The following is a 14,938-nucleotide window of genomic DNA, read 5'->3' on the forward strand; positions in this document are numbered from 1 at the left end:
TCGGTATTTCTGATTCAGTAGGTTCAAGGTGAAGCCCTGAACTTTGCATTTCTACCAAGTTGCCATGTGATGCTGCTGTTGGGGATGCAGAGACAAATGATAAGAACCACTGTTTTACAGAACAACACTTTTTAAATAACATAGGATAGTCTTCCAGTTTTTCCAACTTTTTCTATTTTTCTAATTTTTTCTTTCCTTACCTAAGTCAATCCTCTTATTGAGGTTATGAACAGGCAAATTTAGTTCATGAAGATGTCTTTGCTGTCAGATGCATAGAAGTTACACATCTAGCACATATTCTGTGGTACAGATTGGTGTAATATCTAATTACAGGAATAAACACAAAAATATTAAGAGTCATCCCCATCAAGTCACTGAACTGTAGTGCAGACAGAACAGCTGAACACAGTGCAGTGGTAGCCAGAGGATAACAGCTGACTAATTCACCATATAAATGCCTGGAAAGACCTAGACCAGCGTGAAACAGACTGGGATACAATGAATAGGAGAGACATGAGTAGATTTAAGAACCTGGATCAGAAAAGGAGAAAAAAAAATTCTCATACCTAGTTTCTGACAGATCTTTACCCTACGCATCACCATCATGACCTTACAGTAAAATGACAAATCATATTGTCTCTATATAATATATTTGGATGTTGTAGAGATTAAGAAGATACAAGCCTTGGAACAGCCCACTGGGATCTGAATCCTGATCTGCTGTTTCCTGATTGTGCGAATGTTAATAAATTATTAAATTTTCAATGTGATTTTTTCCCTGATATGTAGGGATAATAGAAACACTTACCATATAAGGTTATTATAAAATTAATTGAACTAGTACATGAAGAATACAGCAGTTCCTAGATGATACTTATGTTCAATAAGTGCTAGGCATTACTATTATTGTATATACACACATATATTTACATGCACAAGAATATGTGTATACACACATATGTCCATATACATACACAGTTACATAGTCGTCTTTTTAATTTTTTTTTCCAACGTTTATTTTTTTGGGGACAGAGAGAGACAGAGCATGAACGGGGGAGGGGCAGAGAGAGAGGGAGACACAGAATCGGAAACAGGCTCCAGGCTCTGAGCCATCAGCCCAGAGCCTGACGCGGGGCTTGAACTCACGGACCGCGAGATCGTGACCTGGCTGAAGTCGGACGCTTAACCGACTGCGCCACCCAGGCGCCCCCATAGTCGTCTTTAAAAAAAAAATGTTTATTTATCTTGAGAGAGAAAGAGAATAAGAGTGAGTAGGGGAGGGGCTGAGAGGGAGGTAGAGACAGAATCCTAAGCAGGTTCCACATTGTCAGCGTGGAGCCTGACATGGGGCTTGACCTCACAAACTGTGAGATCATGACCTGAGCTGAAATTGAGTTGGACACTCAACTGACTGAGCCACCTGGGTGCCCCACAGTTATCCATGGTTTTATACTAAAATATATAATACTTATTCATTTTCTGAATTTTACAGAGTATTGCTGTTATGTCAGTTGATATATATATTTACATATTATATAACCTCATTTTAATTAATGGAATGTCACAAAATAGGGGATTAGTTTTAAAAGATTCTATAGGGAACTTACTTTAAGGAGATGGTAATAATTATTCAAGCATAAGGTAATACCAATACGGTAAATAGTTGACTGAGTTTTTATTAGACTCATTAAAAGGTAAAAAATCAGTGAAGATTCAATCATATCTGAGAAGGAATTGGCAAAAAAGCTTGAGATAAGCCAAGAAGACTGATTAGAGTCTGTTCTCTGCAAACTTATTGACCAACAAACCCCTTGACTCTGTCAAGTTCAAAGAATCTCCCATCTAGTCATCAAATCACCTGATTACTCTCCTTGGACTTAAATGTCAAATTCATATTTGCAAATTGGGACTCAAGGAGTAGCTCAAAGCACATTTCTAGGGCATCAGTTCTGATGTCTCCACATCCAGAAGGGAAGATGACAACTGAACTCCATCTGATCGTGTTGGCGAGGCAGGGGCAGGATTTAACTTCTTACATCATTTCTGGGCCTAAATTCAAAATTGGTTTGGCAACTGAGCTGGGATATGAGTGGGCAGTAATGGGAAGTTGAAAATGCAGAGGCAAAAGGAATAAGGTAGGAGGTGATAAAGCCAATGTTGAATACATTAAATTATTGAACATGGCAAATAAACAAAACCCAATATAGGTAATGGGAAGGTAGAGTTAATAGATATTGTTCTCTGAAAATCACAAAGGGCAGCATTTGGTAGAAATTCCCTATCTATTCATCAATACCTCTCTTCAAGATATATGTGAAAGACTTTTAAACTGTCATGGAAGGTAGATGAAAAACTGCCAGTTATTTCTAGGTGGCTACCTAGAAGTTTTCTTAAAAAATGGAGAGAGGCGTGGAGGTAGACAATTATACAGTTTTGAAGAAACCACCATTTGACTCTGGCTCATGTAGGGGAATAGGAGGTGAGAACGGTAGATGGAAAATGGAAGCAGGTTTGGTCCTGATCCCAGCCAGCCAGTTCCCACCTCTGGGCCAGTTCCCACCTCTGATGAGCCACCAACAGTTTCTGCTCTGAGAAGCAGCACAAAGGGTGCTCCACTTTTACTCAGAAACTCCCAGGGAGACTTTTACTGAGGACCAAAATCTGTTCCCCTCTCTTCCATTGGAACAAGAATCCAGAAGGGAAAAAAGAGACACAATGGGAATGAATACTAGTTATCCTTATGAGATGAAACAGTATGGTTCCTTTTTTCCTCCTTCCCTTCCCTTTTAATGTAACATCAAACATTTTTTTCTGAGAAAATTAAATTGTACAAGACCCTGCACAATAGGGTGTTCTTTATACCTTCTTTTCAGAAACAACGGTTGACACCATAGAGCACAGTCCCTCCTCTACTCTGCCAATTTATACTCATAAATGATATAAGTGTAGAGTTATATTTGTTTCAAATGTGTTAGATCCTATAAGCAGATAAGTTTTTCACTCTAGTCTCAAGGTCAAGAATAAAGTCATTTCCTTTATGCTCACTAATCTCTTTTCCTGCCACTGAACTCCTTTCTGCCTCCCTGACAACAGCTCCTCAGACTATCTCGGCTAACACATTTCCTGGGCTAAAAATAACACTCAGTTGTTAATTATCTGTTTATTGAGGTTGGAATGAATTTAACTAGTCTACAATGGGGAAAGGAAGGCTATGTGTTTTGGAAACAGCAGAGCCCACACAGTAACTGACCAGCCGGCACTTTCTGCTCCAACGTGTAGGACAACAGAGGGGAGAACTGAACATAAACAGCACATAAAAGCGCCAGAGAAGAAAACAGTTTCATGTGCCTCAGCCAGTCTCTGACATTACTCTCTAAAGCTGAGAAGAATATGGATAAAGTGTTTGTTCCAGAGGAATTATTCCTTGGTATCCTTTTTCATTCCTTCTCCCTCTCTCTCCTCTCTCCTCTCATTGTCACCCACGTGTTTGTCTGCAAAGTTCCTTTCATGCTGCCCTCCTCTCCATCCCCTCTGCCCTATCTCTAACCTGGTTCTTCATTTCTCTCAATGATTATTAACTAATGGGCTTCCCTCTCTCTCTCTTTTGAAATGACTGAAATTATGTTCTTAAAAGTGAGATTATCATTTTCTGGATTTCTATTTCCCATGAGTGCAAGCGTTGCTCGTTCACATCCTGGTCTGGGTAGCCTTATGGTAACTCTCTGAGTTAATGCACATCTCAGTCAGTACAGATAGATCATGAAGCATCTATGAAGAATGACCTGAAAACAAGGAATGAACTGTTATATAAGAGGAAATTAGTTACTGAAAACTTAGACCTGTAACCATCGTTAGGAATTCTTCAAAGGAACTCAACCTGCAACCCAAAGGAAATGAGGGCACATAAGAATGTTACTGATTTTTCTAACCCAGGGTACTTCTAGCCTTGTGAATATTAAAAGTTTTTGCATATAAACTAGATCTTCAGGTGATTCCTAAGGCTTAATTAAAAGAGTTGCTCATTGTATTAGTTTCCTAGGACTGCCATAACAAAGTACCACAAACTGGGTGGCTTAAAGTAATAGAATTTATTAGCTCACAGTCTAGAGGCTTAAAGTCCAAAATCAGCATGTTAAGAAGAAAGCTGTACTCCCTCTAAGACTTTGGGTGGAATCCTTCCTTGTCTTTTCCTACCCCCTAGAAGTGGCCTTGGCATTCCTTGCCTTGCAGTTGGATTATTCCAATCTCTGTCTCTCTCGTCACATAGCTGTGTGCCTCACTCCACATCCTCTGCTCTGTTCTTATAACGACATGAGTCCTATTGGATTAAAGGCCTATCTTACTCCAATATGACCTCATCTTAACTAATTTCATCTGTTAGAACTCTTTTCTGAAAATGATCAAATTCTTAGGTACTTGGGGTTAGTATCCTAACACATCATTTTTTTTTGAGGGGGGACATAATTTAGACTATAATATTCCCAGTTCCTCATTTTCTCAGAGTTGCCTATCATATAGCTTTTGGTTCTATAGCTTATATAAAAATGGCTCTTTTAAGTGCTCCAAATACTTTTCAAATCCATAAATAATATTTCAGAACTCTGTCTTCCACTCTATGTTCAATTTGCCTCCCTCTCCTATTTTTCTACTTCTTTATTTTCTCACCATGATTGATAATAAATGACAACGACTAATAAGGAATTAAGAAGAGTAATTATCAATAACATTATGACGTGAGGGAACTCTACATGCAGGCAGCCAGCTGTCCTTATGATGCAAGTTTAAGATTGTCTGTAAACAAAAAGATAAAACCATCTCCTGTAACAGTCTGCTACTATAATTAAACTTTCTACCTAAGGGCTTTCTGGTGATGTGCGTATTTTAACTGGCATAAAATATTACGATGCTTAGGCAAGCAAGGCATTAAGCATATACACCAGAGTTACCTAGCTGAAATAGTCACACGATGGGATAAAACAAAAACAAAAACAAAAACAAAAACAAAAAAACAAAACAAAAAAACAAAAAAAAAACTAACCAAAAACCAAAAACCAAAAACCAGAGCTTTGGTGGCTGGAAAAATGAGAGACATGAAATGTTGATCTGGATCAGTACTATACCCCTAGTGAAGAACTCTAAGGACTCAGGGAGAAACATATAGATGCTGATTATTTGAGAGAAGACATCTGAGATTAGGTATAAAATAGAACTCTCCAGCATAAGAAAAACTTTACCTAAGTTTTGCCTGGTTTGATCATATTCCTAATCTTAAATTACCAGCAATTTTTTTTCTATTAGAAAATTGCCATTTGAAAGTCACAGAGATGTGTAACTCAATGAGTTCATAATCAATTATTTGGGGCTATAACATTGCTTATCCACCTGCATGCACAGCATTGATGAACCCCTCTCTGTCTGCTCGTGGCCGAAGTTAAGATTTGGGGAGCTCCTGGCATCAAAAAACTATGTTGTTTATCTCCAATTCCTTGTGACCATATGCAATTCAACTATCCAGGTACAATAACAAGAAAACAAACAATCTAACTTAAAAAAAAGCCCTGAGATTTGAACAAACACCATCAAAAGATATACTGGTGGCAAATAAGGACATGAAAGATGCTTCACACCTCTGTAATCAGGGAAATGTAAAATAAAACCACAGCAAAATAACACTACACACCTATTGGAATGGCTAAAATAAAAAAGATAAACCACGATATGGGTTGGTAGGAATTTGGAGAAACTGGAACTCTCATATGTTAACCATCAAAATGTAACCAGCTTTGGAAAACAATTTACAATTTAAAAAAATTTGAACCTACGTTTACCATGTGATGAACTCATTCCAATCTCAGGCATTTATCCAAAAGAAAAGAAGGCATCTGTCCATACAAAGACTTGCATACAAATGTCATAGTAGTTTCGTTTGTAATAGCCAAAAACAAAAACGGTTCAAATATCCATGGACTCCTGGATGGATAAACAAAATGTGGCATGACCATACTATGGAAGAATACTCAGCAATAAAAAGGAAGGAACCATTGTTGTGCACACACAGTTGAATCTCAAAATAAGTATGTCGAATGAAAAGCTGGAGGAAAAAAAAAGCACATAAGATATAATTAAATGTATATAAACTCTAGAAAATGCAAACTAATTTACGGTGACAGAAAGTTGATCAGCAGTTGCCCGAGAAGAGGCAGAGAAAAATTATAAAAGGGCAAAAGGCAACTTGTGGGGTAATAGATATTTTCACACAATATGTACCCATGTAATAAAAACTTGTCCAAGTATTCACTTTAAGCATTTGCAGTTTCTTGCATGTCAATTTTACCTCAGCAAAGTTGTTTAAAATGTCTGTCCCTATTTTGCTGAGGCCACAAGCACATTCAGAATGATCCACCTCCCAGCTGTTACTAGGCCTATCAAGCCGGCTTCTTTCTCTTGTAATTATCTCCTTGGTTCGTTTCAATACCACTCCTTCATTCAGATTGTCATAATATATTATCATAACATCAGATGTCATTATTTCAGGCTTAAACTAGGAAAATTAGCCCGTTTTCTGCCCATGGCTATCAGCCTCTGAGGGCTCCTTCTAACCTTTGCACCCGACTGCTGAGAAGATCCTCACAAATAGCAAATGGAACTGTGTCTCCTTCTCTTTTAATACTCTGCACTGCTATTTCACAGTCTCCAGGAAAAAGCCCTATGGCCCCTGTCCCCTTTCCCTCAGCTTGCATAGTTACACTTCCGACATACAAACCGTTCATGCTCCGACCGGGTCTGGATCTTTCTGATGATTGTAGGCTTGCATATGCTGTTGCTTTGTCTGGGATTGTGTATCTCCCATTTCTTCATAGTGAAGATTGGTCCTCCAACCCAGCTGCTAATTCTCCTGGCCACTCCTACAGTCAATTGCCCTTTTTTCACTCAGTGCTGATATTGTACCTTGAACAGTCATTTACGGTTGCACTTATTCCCTTTATCTCCTGCATTTTACTTATGGGTTGTAGTGAGATACCTGAGAAGGGGCTGTTAATTTTCATCACATAATCTCTAGCCCCAGTACTAGATGTGAGATGTCAATGAATGTCTACTCAATGGAATTAAATGCTGAACATGGTTCAAGGCTTAGGGGTCCATCTAATCAGGCACTAACCACTCATGTAAGTTCCAAAAAAAGGCCTGGCTGAAGGCATGAACCTCAACATTAAGGAGGAGGATCCTTTACACTCTGGAGCTTTTTTCCAGGAGTTACAAAGTTAGCAGCTTCTCCTTCTTCATGTAACATGAACTAGTCTGGGGAACTTCTTCGGGGATCCACTGTGTTGCTTGATTGTAGGGTGAGAAGGTTGCTTTAGTCCAGATTAAATGTCAAGTTTAGCAGCTATTGAAGATTTTCCTTGGAAAATTCATTCTTACAAGGAACACAGAGGCAGCGGATTTCAAATTCATTTCAAAGAAATGTGGCTCAATTCCAAGAGAATCAATTGAAAGAGGGGCAAGGTCTGGATGTAGCAACCATGGTCTTCAGCACTCTTTAATGCTCTTGAGACTGTTTTAAAAGAGGATAATAACGATCTTCTTTCCCTACCTTGCTCTTTTGTGTAATTGGAGACATGCATCTCTGATGAAGAATGTTAAAAAAAAAAAAAAGATTGGGGCACCTGGGTGGCTCAGTGGGTTGAGCATCTGACTTTAGCTCAGGTCATGATCTCGCTATTCGTGAGTTCAAGCCCCGCATCGGGCTCTGTGTTCACAGCTCAGAGCCTGGAGCCTGCTTTAGAGTCTATGTCTCCCTCTCTCTTGGCCCCTCTCCTGTTCTCACTCTGTCTGTCTCTCAAAAATAAACAAATGTTAAAAAAACTAAAATGAAAAGATAAACCAATCTCAAGAAATTGTTTCCTTGTATATAAAACTATTGATGATGTACAAACTTTGGGAAGAAAATACCAATTTTGGACTCTGGTACAAGAAAACATTAAAGTTAAAAATGCATGCCAATGAACTATGAATGTTTTTAAAAACATTTATTAACATTTATTCATCTTTGAGAGACAGAGAGAGACAGAGCATGAGCGGGGAAGGGGCAGAGAGAGAGGGAGACACAGAATCCGAAGCAGGCTCCAGGCTCTGAGCTGTCAGCACAGAGCCCTATGTGGGGCTTGAGCTCATGAACTGCGAAATCATGTCCTGATCAGAAGTTGGACGCTCAACTGACTGAGCCACCCAGGCGCCTCTAGAAATATTTTTTAAATCACTTTTAGTTTCTACACAGTGGATAAGTATTGTTCACTATTCATAAAATTGAAACACTCTAAAAGTAGTTTCAAAGTTTTCTCTTATGCGATTATGAACATACATTACACCACATATATTGATAAGTTCAAGCAAATTGTATTTTTAATTCTCAATAATCAGTGTCACTCAGTTCCAAAAGGCAAATACATCCCCAAATTCCATTTCATCCAGTTATAAGCTTCTGTAATATAATCTGCATATTAGGGATTGTCTCTAAAAGATTTTCAGTACTTTATTTATTAATTATTTTTTTATTAACTATATTCCCTATGCTGTACATTGTATCCCATGTCTTACTTCTTTATAACTGGAAATCTGTACCTTTTAATCCCCTTTTTCTATTTTGCCCATTCCCCCACTCCTTCCCCTCTGGCAACCACCAGGTTGTTCTCTGTATTTATAAGTCTGTTTCTATTTTGTTTTGTTTGTTCATTTGTTTTGTTTTATAGATCCCACATATAAGTGAAATCATATGGAATTTGTCTTTCTCTGCTTGACATTTCACAAGTAGTAATCGTTAAATATCACAAAATGTGAAGATAGTGTTTAGGAGTTAGTTATGCGTGCATAATCTGACTATAAAATTCAAGGCAAATTTTGTAATAAGCCTAGCTTGTAGAAGGGATTCAGTGTCAATTAAGTGTCCTATGTCAGCACCAGTATCCATTCCAACCTTCCCTCCACCAAGACAGTATGATTCGGGCAGTCCTATGGACAGTAATCCAATAACTCTCAATCCTGCTCCCCTGGAATATCCAAAATTACATATCTGCTTTCCTAGCAGCAGAACCAGACTGCCCCTCTAGAACTGCTTACATTAAACTGGGAATGGGCTGATTATGAAATGAAAGAATTCATACAAAATTACAGCTAATTGGATTCACCTTAATCTTTCATTTGCGTTTAGGAAATGATAAAAGATAACGAATGGCAGCAATTTAGGTCCCAGGGCTGAAAGAACTGTGCCTTTCCACCCTGGCTTCTCCCCACTAGTCCTGTCTCTCCTCAGTTTCCTGATCTATACTGACTCAGGGAGGAGAAAGGGCAAGCAGTCGTCATGTCCTCAGCCTTTAATGCTGGCGCCCTCTCTATCCTAAAATAGGGATGTGATTTCTTAATTCAGACAGACAAGAGGCTTCCACACTTGATAGTAAATAGAGTCACAATCTTAGTAATAATAAAGATAATGATAATCACACACACTGGCTCTTTATTTTTGGTATCTAGACTTTCAGTAGAAATAAATAAAAGCTATGAGGAGGTTTGCAAATGCTCACGAATTTCTTTCTAAATTCTTCTCTAGTGGTAGAAAGTCCATTTGATAACAAGCAGAACCTATCTGTTTCACATCATCTGGACATATTATTGCCAACTGTGAGTAACTATTTAACCACCTCCAAACATTTATAATGCAATTTTGGTGCATAATACATATAAGAAATGTAGTCAAAATATTTACTTATATTTCTGTCACAGTAATTTTACTTTGCCCAAAACATTGCTGAAAGCTGAAGACAGTTTGAACTTTTTTCCTCTTACTAAATTCAGTTAAGACCATGATACATATTCTGGACACTTCCATAGGTACCTCATTGTCTAATCCCAGAGGAATTCAAAATCACCATTGGAATTCAAAAAGGGAATATTTTCATACCTCGTCCCAGGATTTAAGAGCAGTAAGGTTATATAAAACATATAATATTTAATTTGAAAGTCCTAATTTTCAGAATACCATTTATTTAGTTGAAAGTGAAAAAGCAGAGTCCAAAGGGTGGCAAAGAAACTTCCTTTTTCTTTCTTCTTGTAAATAAATGGCATCCAAGTGATATCTACCTTCTCAGCTTGCTGAAGAAAGGATTCTCATGTAACAAAGGGCTAGAGAAGCCTTTCTTACATAAGTTCTTGAAATTGATATATTCTCAATATTTCACTTTTATCGCAATGATCTTCTGTTGTGTCTGCACAAGTTACAAGTCTGCCCAGAGAAGGAGATGTCTTCCAACCAGAACTAAGGGCAAGACAAAATTTTCCATCCCGGGATATTGTGGAGGCAGGAATCACTGGGCAGGGAGACACAGGGAGCCTCTTTTGAGGTAGTTTTTCACAGTGTCACTGAAATATTGACCTCAAAAGGTAGCTAAAATTTTAAATATTGAGACCATTATTTGGGTTGAGGATTTGGAACATTCACTCATTATCTAAAAGATGATAATACCTTCGGATACTAAATGTCAGCATTCAGATACTGCCCAATACTTAGATTTGAAGGGAATCCAAAACATCATAAGCATCAGTCAATTCCACCAGAGAGATGTCAATAATAACAAAGTACATATCATCTTGTCCTTGTGAAATTATAGAATTAATGCATAACAAGAACATTATCGATAATCAGTAATCACTGTGGAATTGCTAGTTCAATGAGGAAGGCAAAACTTTGTATGTGAAGCAACTAGAGAATGGGAAATTATATCTTCTGTCACCATTTACCTTTCTTCCCTTCATGCAGACATTCTCATCGCCATAGTCCTCTGTCCCAAACATGCTACCTCCTCACTCGGCCACTCCAATAGCCATGCCATCTTTTTCTGCTCTGGCCAGGCTTCATCCTGAAAAAGCCTTCCAGAAACACCCTTCACAGTGGTGGGTTTTCTCTATGTGTACACATAGCAGCATCAATTATATTCCATAATATTATAGTTAACTCTTTTTTTAAAAAATATTTGTTTATTTTTGGGAGAGTGCAAGCAGGGGAGGGTTAGAGAGAGGAGGACAGATGATCCTAAGTGGCTCTGCGCTGACAGGCTGACAGCAGCAAGCTGGACACGGAGCTCAAACTCATGAACTGCAAGATCATGACCTAAGCCGAAGTCGGATGCTCAACCGACTGAGCCACCCAGGTGTCCCTATAGTTAACTCTTCATTGATACATTATCTCTGTATATCCCCTTACCTATTTGACATTATTTATCTCAGTAACTATACTGTTTTGCAGAGTTTCTGGTATGAAGAAGATTCTGGAGAAATATTTTTAGAATGAATAAGTAAATATATAAATAGCCACAGAAGAAAGACAAAATTTACCTACTGCTTTCAAAATTGTGCCTACGTTATTTTATGGCTTTAATACTGCCGTTTAGCATAGAAGAAGAGGCTGAGTCTAAACATATAGCTGAGGGCTAAAAAAAGAAGAACAAACAATAAAATATCCTTTCTAAAAGAAGTCAAAGATATATAGCACACTATATAACTGGCTTTATTAGTCTGTCCTATGAACTTGGAAGAAAATTATGTTCTCAGTAAATCAACTTGATGGTGATATAAGAAAAAAGAACTATTTACTTTAACTTTCTTGCAAATTTAAGTACTGATTTCTGACTCTTGCTGGATTATTAGATGTCTACTCTCCTGGTTTATATAAACACTGAGATAAAACACTGATCCCCAGTTTATGTATAAGACCTGAAGTAGCAACGAAATAAGTATTGACTGTGACTGTGTTAACAGGCAATGCTTGAAGAATAAATAACCAAAAAATTCATAAAATTTTTTGGGGGGAGTGGGCTATTTAAGTTTTAGAAGTAGTTTTTTAGTTTATGTTTTTCAGGTTTTTGAGAGGGTAAGTTACTAGTTCCACCCCCAAGAAAAAGTAGTTCATACAACTTTCTCATTCCTATTTTTCAACTATGGTGGAATTAATTTATAGCTTTGGTATGGAAATTATTTGTTTTCACAGCAAAGAAAAGGACACACTTAGAAATATAAATATCAGATTAATGTTTCCTGTTTTACTATACTATTAAATGTATATAGGGGCATCTGGGTGGCTGAGTCAGTTGAACCTCCAACTCTTGATTTCGGCTCAGGTCATGATATCACAGTTGTGGGATCGAGCCTGGAGTCGGGTCTCTATGCTGGGCATAGATCTGCTTAAGATTCTCTGTCTCTGTCTCTCTCTGTAGATCTCTCTTTCTCTCACATGCTCCCTCTGCCCCTCCCCACTCACTCATGCTCTCTCTCTGTAAAAAAAAAAAAAAAAATCTCTCTGTCTCTCTGTCTGTCTCTCTCTCTCTGTACACACACACATACACTTTCTAGCTACCAATCATGTTATTTATCCCTTCTCTTATTAGAAAAATCTCAGCTGATGACTAATCCCCTTCATGGTCTTGAATGGCTCTTACCTCTAAGGTTGAGAACTGTGAGACTGAAGATATCTGGCCATGGGTTTTATTAGTTATACATTTTCAACTCACAAGGGAGTTATCAGTACATTCAGACTGCTATAACAGAATATCATAGATAGGGGGTCTTATAAACAGCAAATATTTATTGCTCCCAGTTCTGAAAGCTGAGAAGCCACTTCTGGGCTCATAAACAGTCTTCTGACTGTAAGCTAACAGGGTAGAAAGAGTGAGGGATTTCTCTGGGGCCTCTTTTATCAGGGCACTAATCCCATTTACTAATCCCATCCTTGACCTAATCACCTGGGGAAGACCTCACCTCCAAACATCATCAGTTTGAGGATTAGGTTTCAACATATGAATTGTAGGGGTGGAGTGGAGTACAAAAGTTTAGTCTATAGCAGGAACAAAGTAAAGAAGACAAAAATTTTTTAAAAAGAAAGGTAGACCATGACTTAAAAAAATTTTTTTTTAGGGGCGCCTGGGTGGCGCAGTCGGTTAAGCGTCCGGCTTCAGCCAGGTCACGATCTCGCGGTCCGTGAGTTCGAGCCCCGCGTCGGGCTCTGGGCTGATGGCTCAGAGCCTGGAGCCTGTTTCTGATTCTGTGTCTCCCTCTCTCTCTGCCCCTCCCCCGTTCATGCTCTGTCTCTCTCTGTCCCAAAAATAAATAAACGTTGAAAAAAAAAAAAATTTTTTTTAAAATGTTTATTTATTTTTGAGAAAGAGAAACAGAGCACAACCAGGGGAGGGGCAGAGAGAGAGAGAGAGAGGGGTGACAGAGAATCCGAAGCAGGCTCCAGCCTCTGAGGTGTAAGCACAGAGCCCAACGTGGGGCTCAAACCTACGACCTGTGAGATCATGACCTGAGCCGACTGAGTGAGCCACCCAGTGCTCCTAGACCATGACTTTTATATCAAGGTAATATATTGAGAAGTAAATTTACTGTGTCTATACAATGCTGTGAAATATGTGATTAGCTATTCTCCCTTACACCAGGAAAGATTGGTTTGATGTTTTAAGATGAGATTTCATTTAAAAATCCTCTTCACACAGAGGCTCCTGGGTGGCCCAGTCAGTTTAGCATCCACTTCAGCTCAGGTCACAATCTCACGGTTCATGAGTTCGAGCCCTGAATCAGGCTCTGTGCTGACAGCTTGGAGCCTAGAGCCTCCTTCAGATTCTGTGTCTCCCTCTCTCTCTGCTCCTCTCTCATTCATGCTCTGTCTCTGTCTCTCCCTCTCAAAAATACACATTTAAAAAAATTTTTAAAAAATCCTCTTCACACAATAACCCTAAAACCAAATCTACTGTGAATGTGTGAATTCTCATGTCAATGTCACATTGAATCAGTTTAGATAAAATAACACTATAATTCTTTGTTAAAAGATACGGGTTTTTCTCCTAGAGGTTATTGCTGCCCGTCTTGCAAATCTGCTTTTGTTTGCATTGTGCAAATTCACAACTAAAGATAATTTTAATACCCTTTTAATATTTTTAAAAATTTATTTTAGAAACAACATGAATGGCAGGAGGTAGGCAGAGAGAGAGAGAGAGCAAGAGAGAGAACCCTAAGCATGCTCAGCACGACTCGGGGCTCAATGACTGGGATTATGACCTGAGCAGAAATCAAGAGTTGGATGCTCAACCAACTAAGCCACCCAGTTGCCCCTGAATATCTTTTTAAATGAATGGTCATAGTAATAGCTATTTCCAAAGGAAGAACCTCTTTGCAGCGCATTCGTAGGGCTTACTGTGCAGGGAATTGTACTTTGAAAATGTAGGTGTGATAAAAATGTGTCCGTGACAATCTAATTATAACTTTATTTGAGTTGAAATAATGGATTAATTGGTTATGGAATAAACAAATCTCTGATTCTAGCTTAAAAATTCCTAAATTCTATAACCTTTAAGGTTTTTTTCTTCCCGCCCTGAGGCTTAAGTTCCTAAAATTTATGGATCACCCAAATGTCGACAGAGTCCACATTGATTATTTTTCCTACCATTCAAGATATGAGTCTCACAGTAAGATGTAACTGACACATTTAAGAGAGAAATTGGTAGTTTATGAAGATGTTTAAACTTCTTTGATATAGTAGCTTCTTTAATACAGTAGCTTTCTGTATTTCTTTGCATTTGTTTCACATTAAATGCTCGACTTGTTTAGCTTGCCCAGTGAGTGTAGACATCAACTTTCCTCAGTGTAATGCGATGCTGTCCCATGAAATATAATGGAAACATATGTATAATTTTAAATTTTCTAATAGACACATTTTTAAAAAGAGAAAAAAAACAGGTGAAATTAATCTTAATAATAGATTTAATTTAATAAAACATCTGAAATTTTATTTTGAGATGAAAGCAATATAAAATTAATGTTTTTTTCATTATTTTTTCTTTTTCCTTTTTTTTTTGCACCAAGACTTTTTTCTTAAGTTTATTTATTTTGAGAGAAA

The 14,938-nt window shown here is 38.0% G+C and overlaps 1 protein-coding gene across 4 annotated transcripts in view; it reads right to left on the reverse strand.

Moving 5' to 3' along the window:
- TRPC4 (transient receptor potential cation channel subfamily C member 4) overlaps positions 1 to 14,938 on the reverse strand; it is a 204,574-nt gene that overhangs the window by 68,195 nt on the left and 121,441 nt on the right. Inside the window, exon 1 of one of the 4 annotated variants that reach the window (XM_047869365.1) lies at positions 5,823 to 5,901. The exons of the other annotated variants lie outside the window; for them this stretch is intronic. Within the exon in view, the coding sequence (XP_047725321.1) occupies positions 5,823 to 5,831 (9 nt within the window). The 5' untranslated portion in view covers positions 5,832 to 5,901. Of the gene's footprint in view, positions 1 to 5,822; positions 5,902 to 14,938 lie in introns of those variants that run through there. 4 annotated transcript variants of the gene reach the window in all.

The sequence above is a fragment of the Prionailurus viverrinus genome, chromosome A1 (assembly GCF_022837055.1).
Source record: "Prionailurus viverrinus isolate Anna chromosome A1, UM_Priviv_1.0, whole genome shotgun sequence".
Lineage (NCBI taxonomy): Eukaryota > Metazoa > Chordata > Mammalia > Carnivora > Felidae > Prionailurus > Prionailurus viverrinus.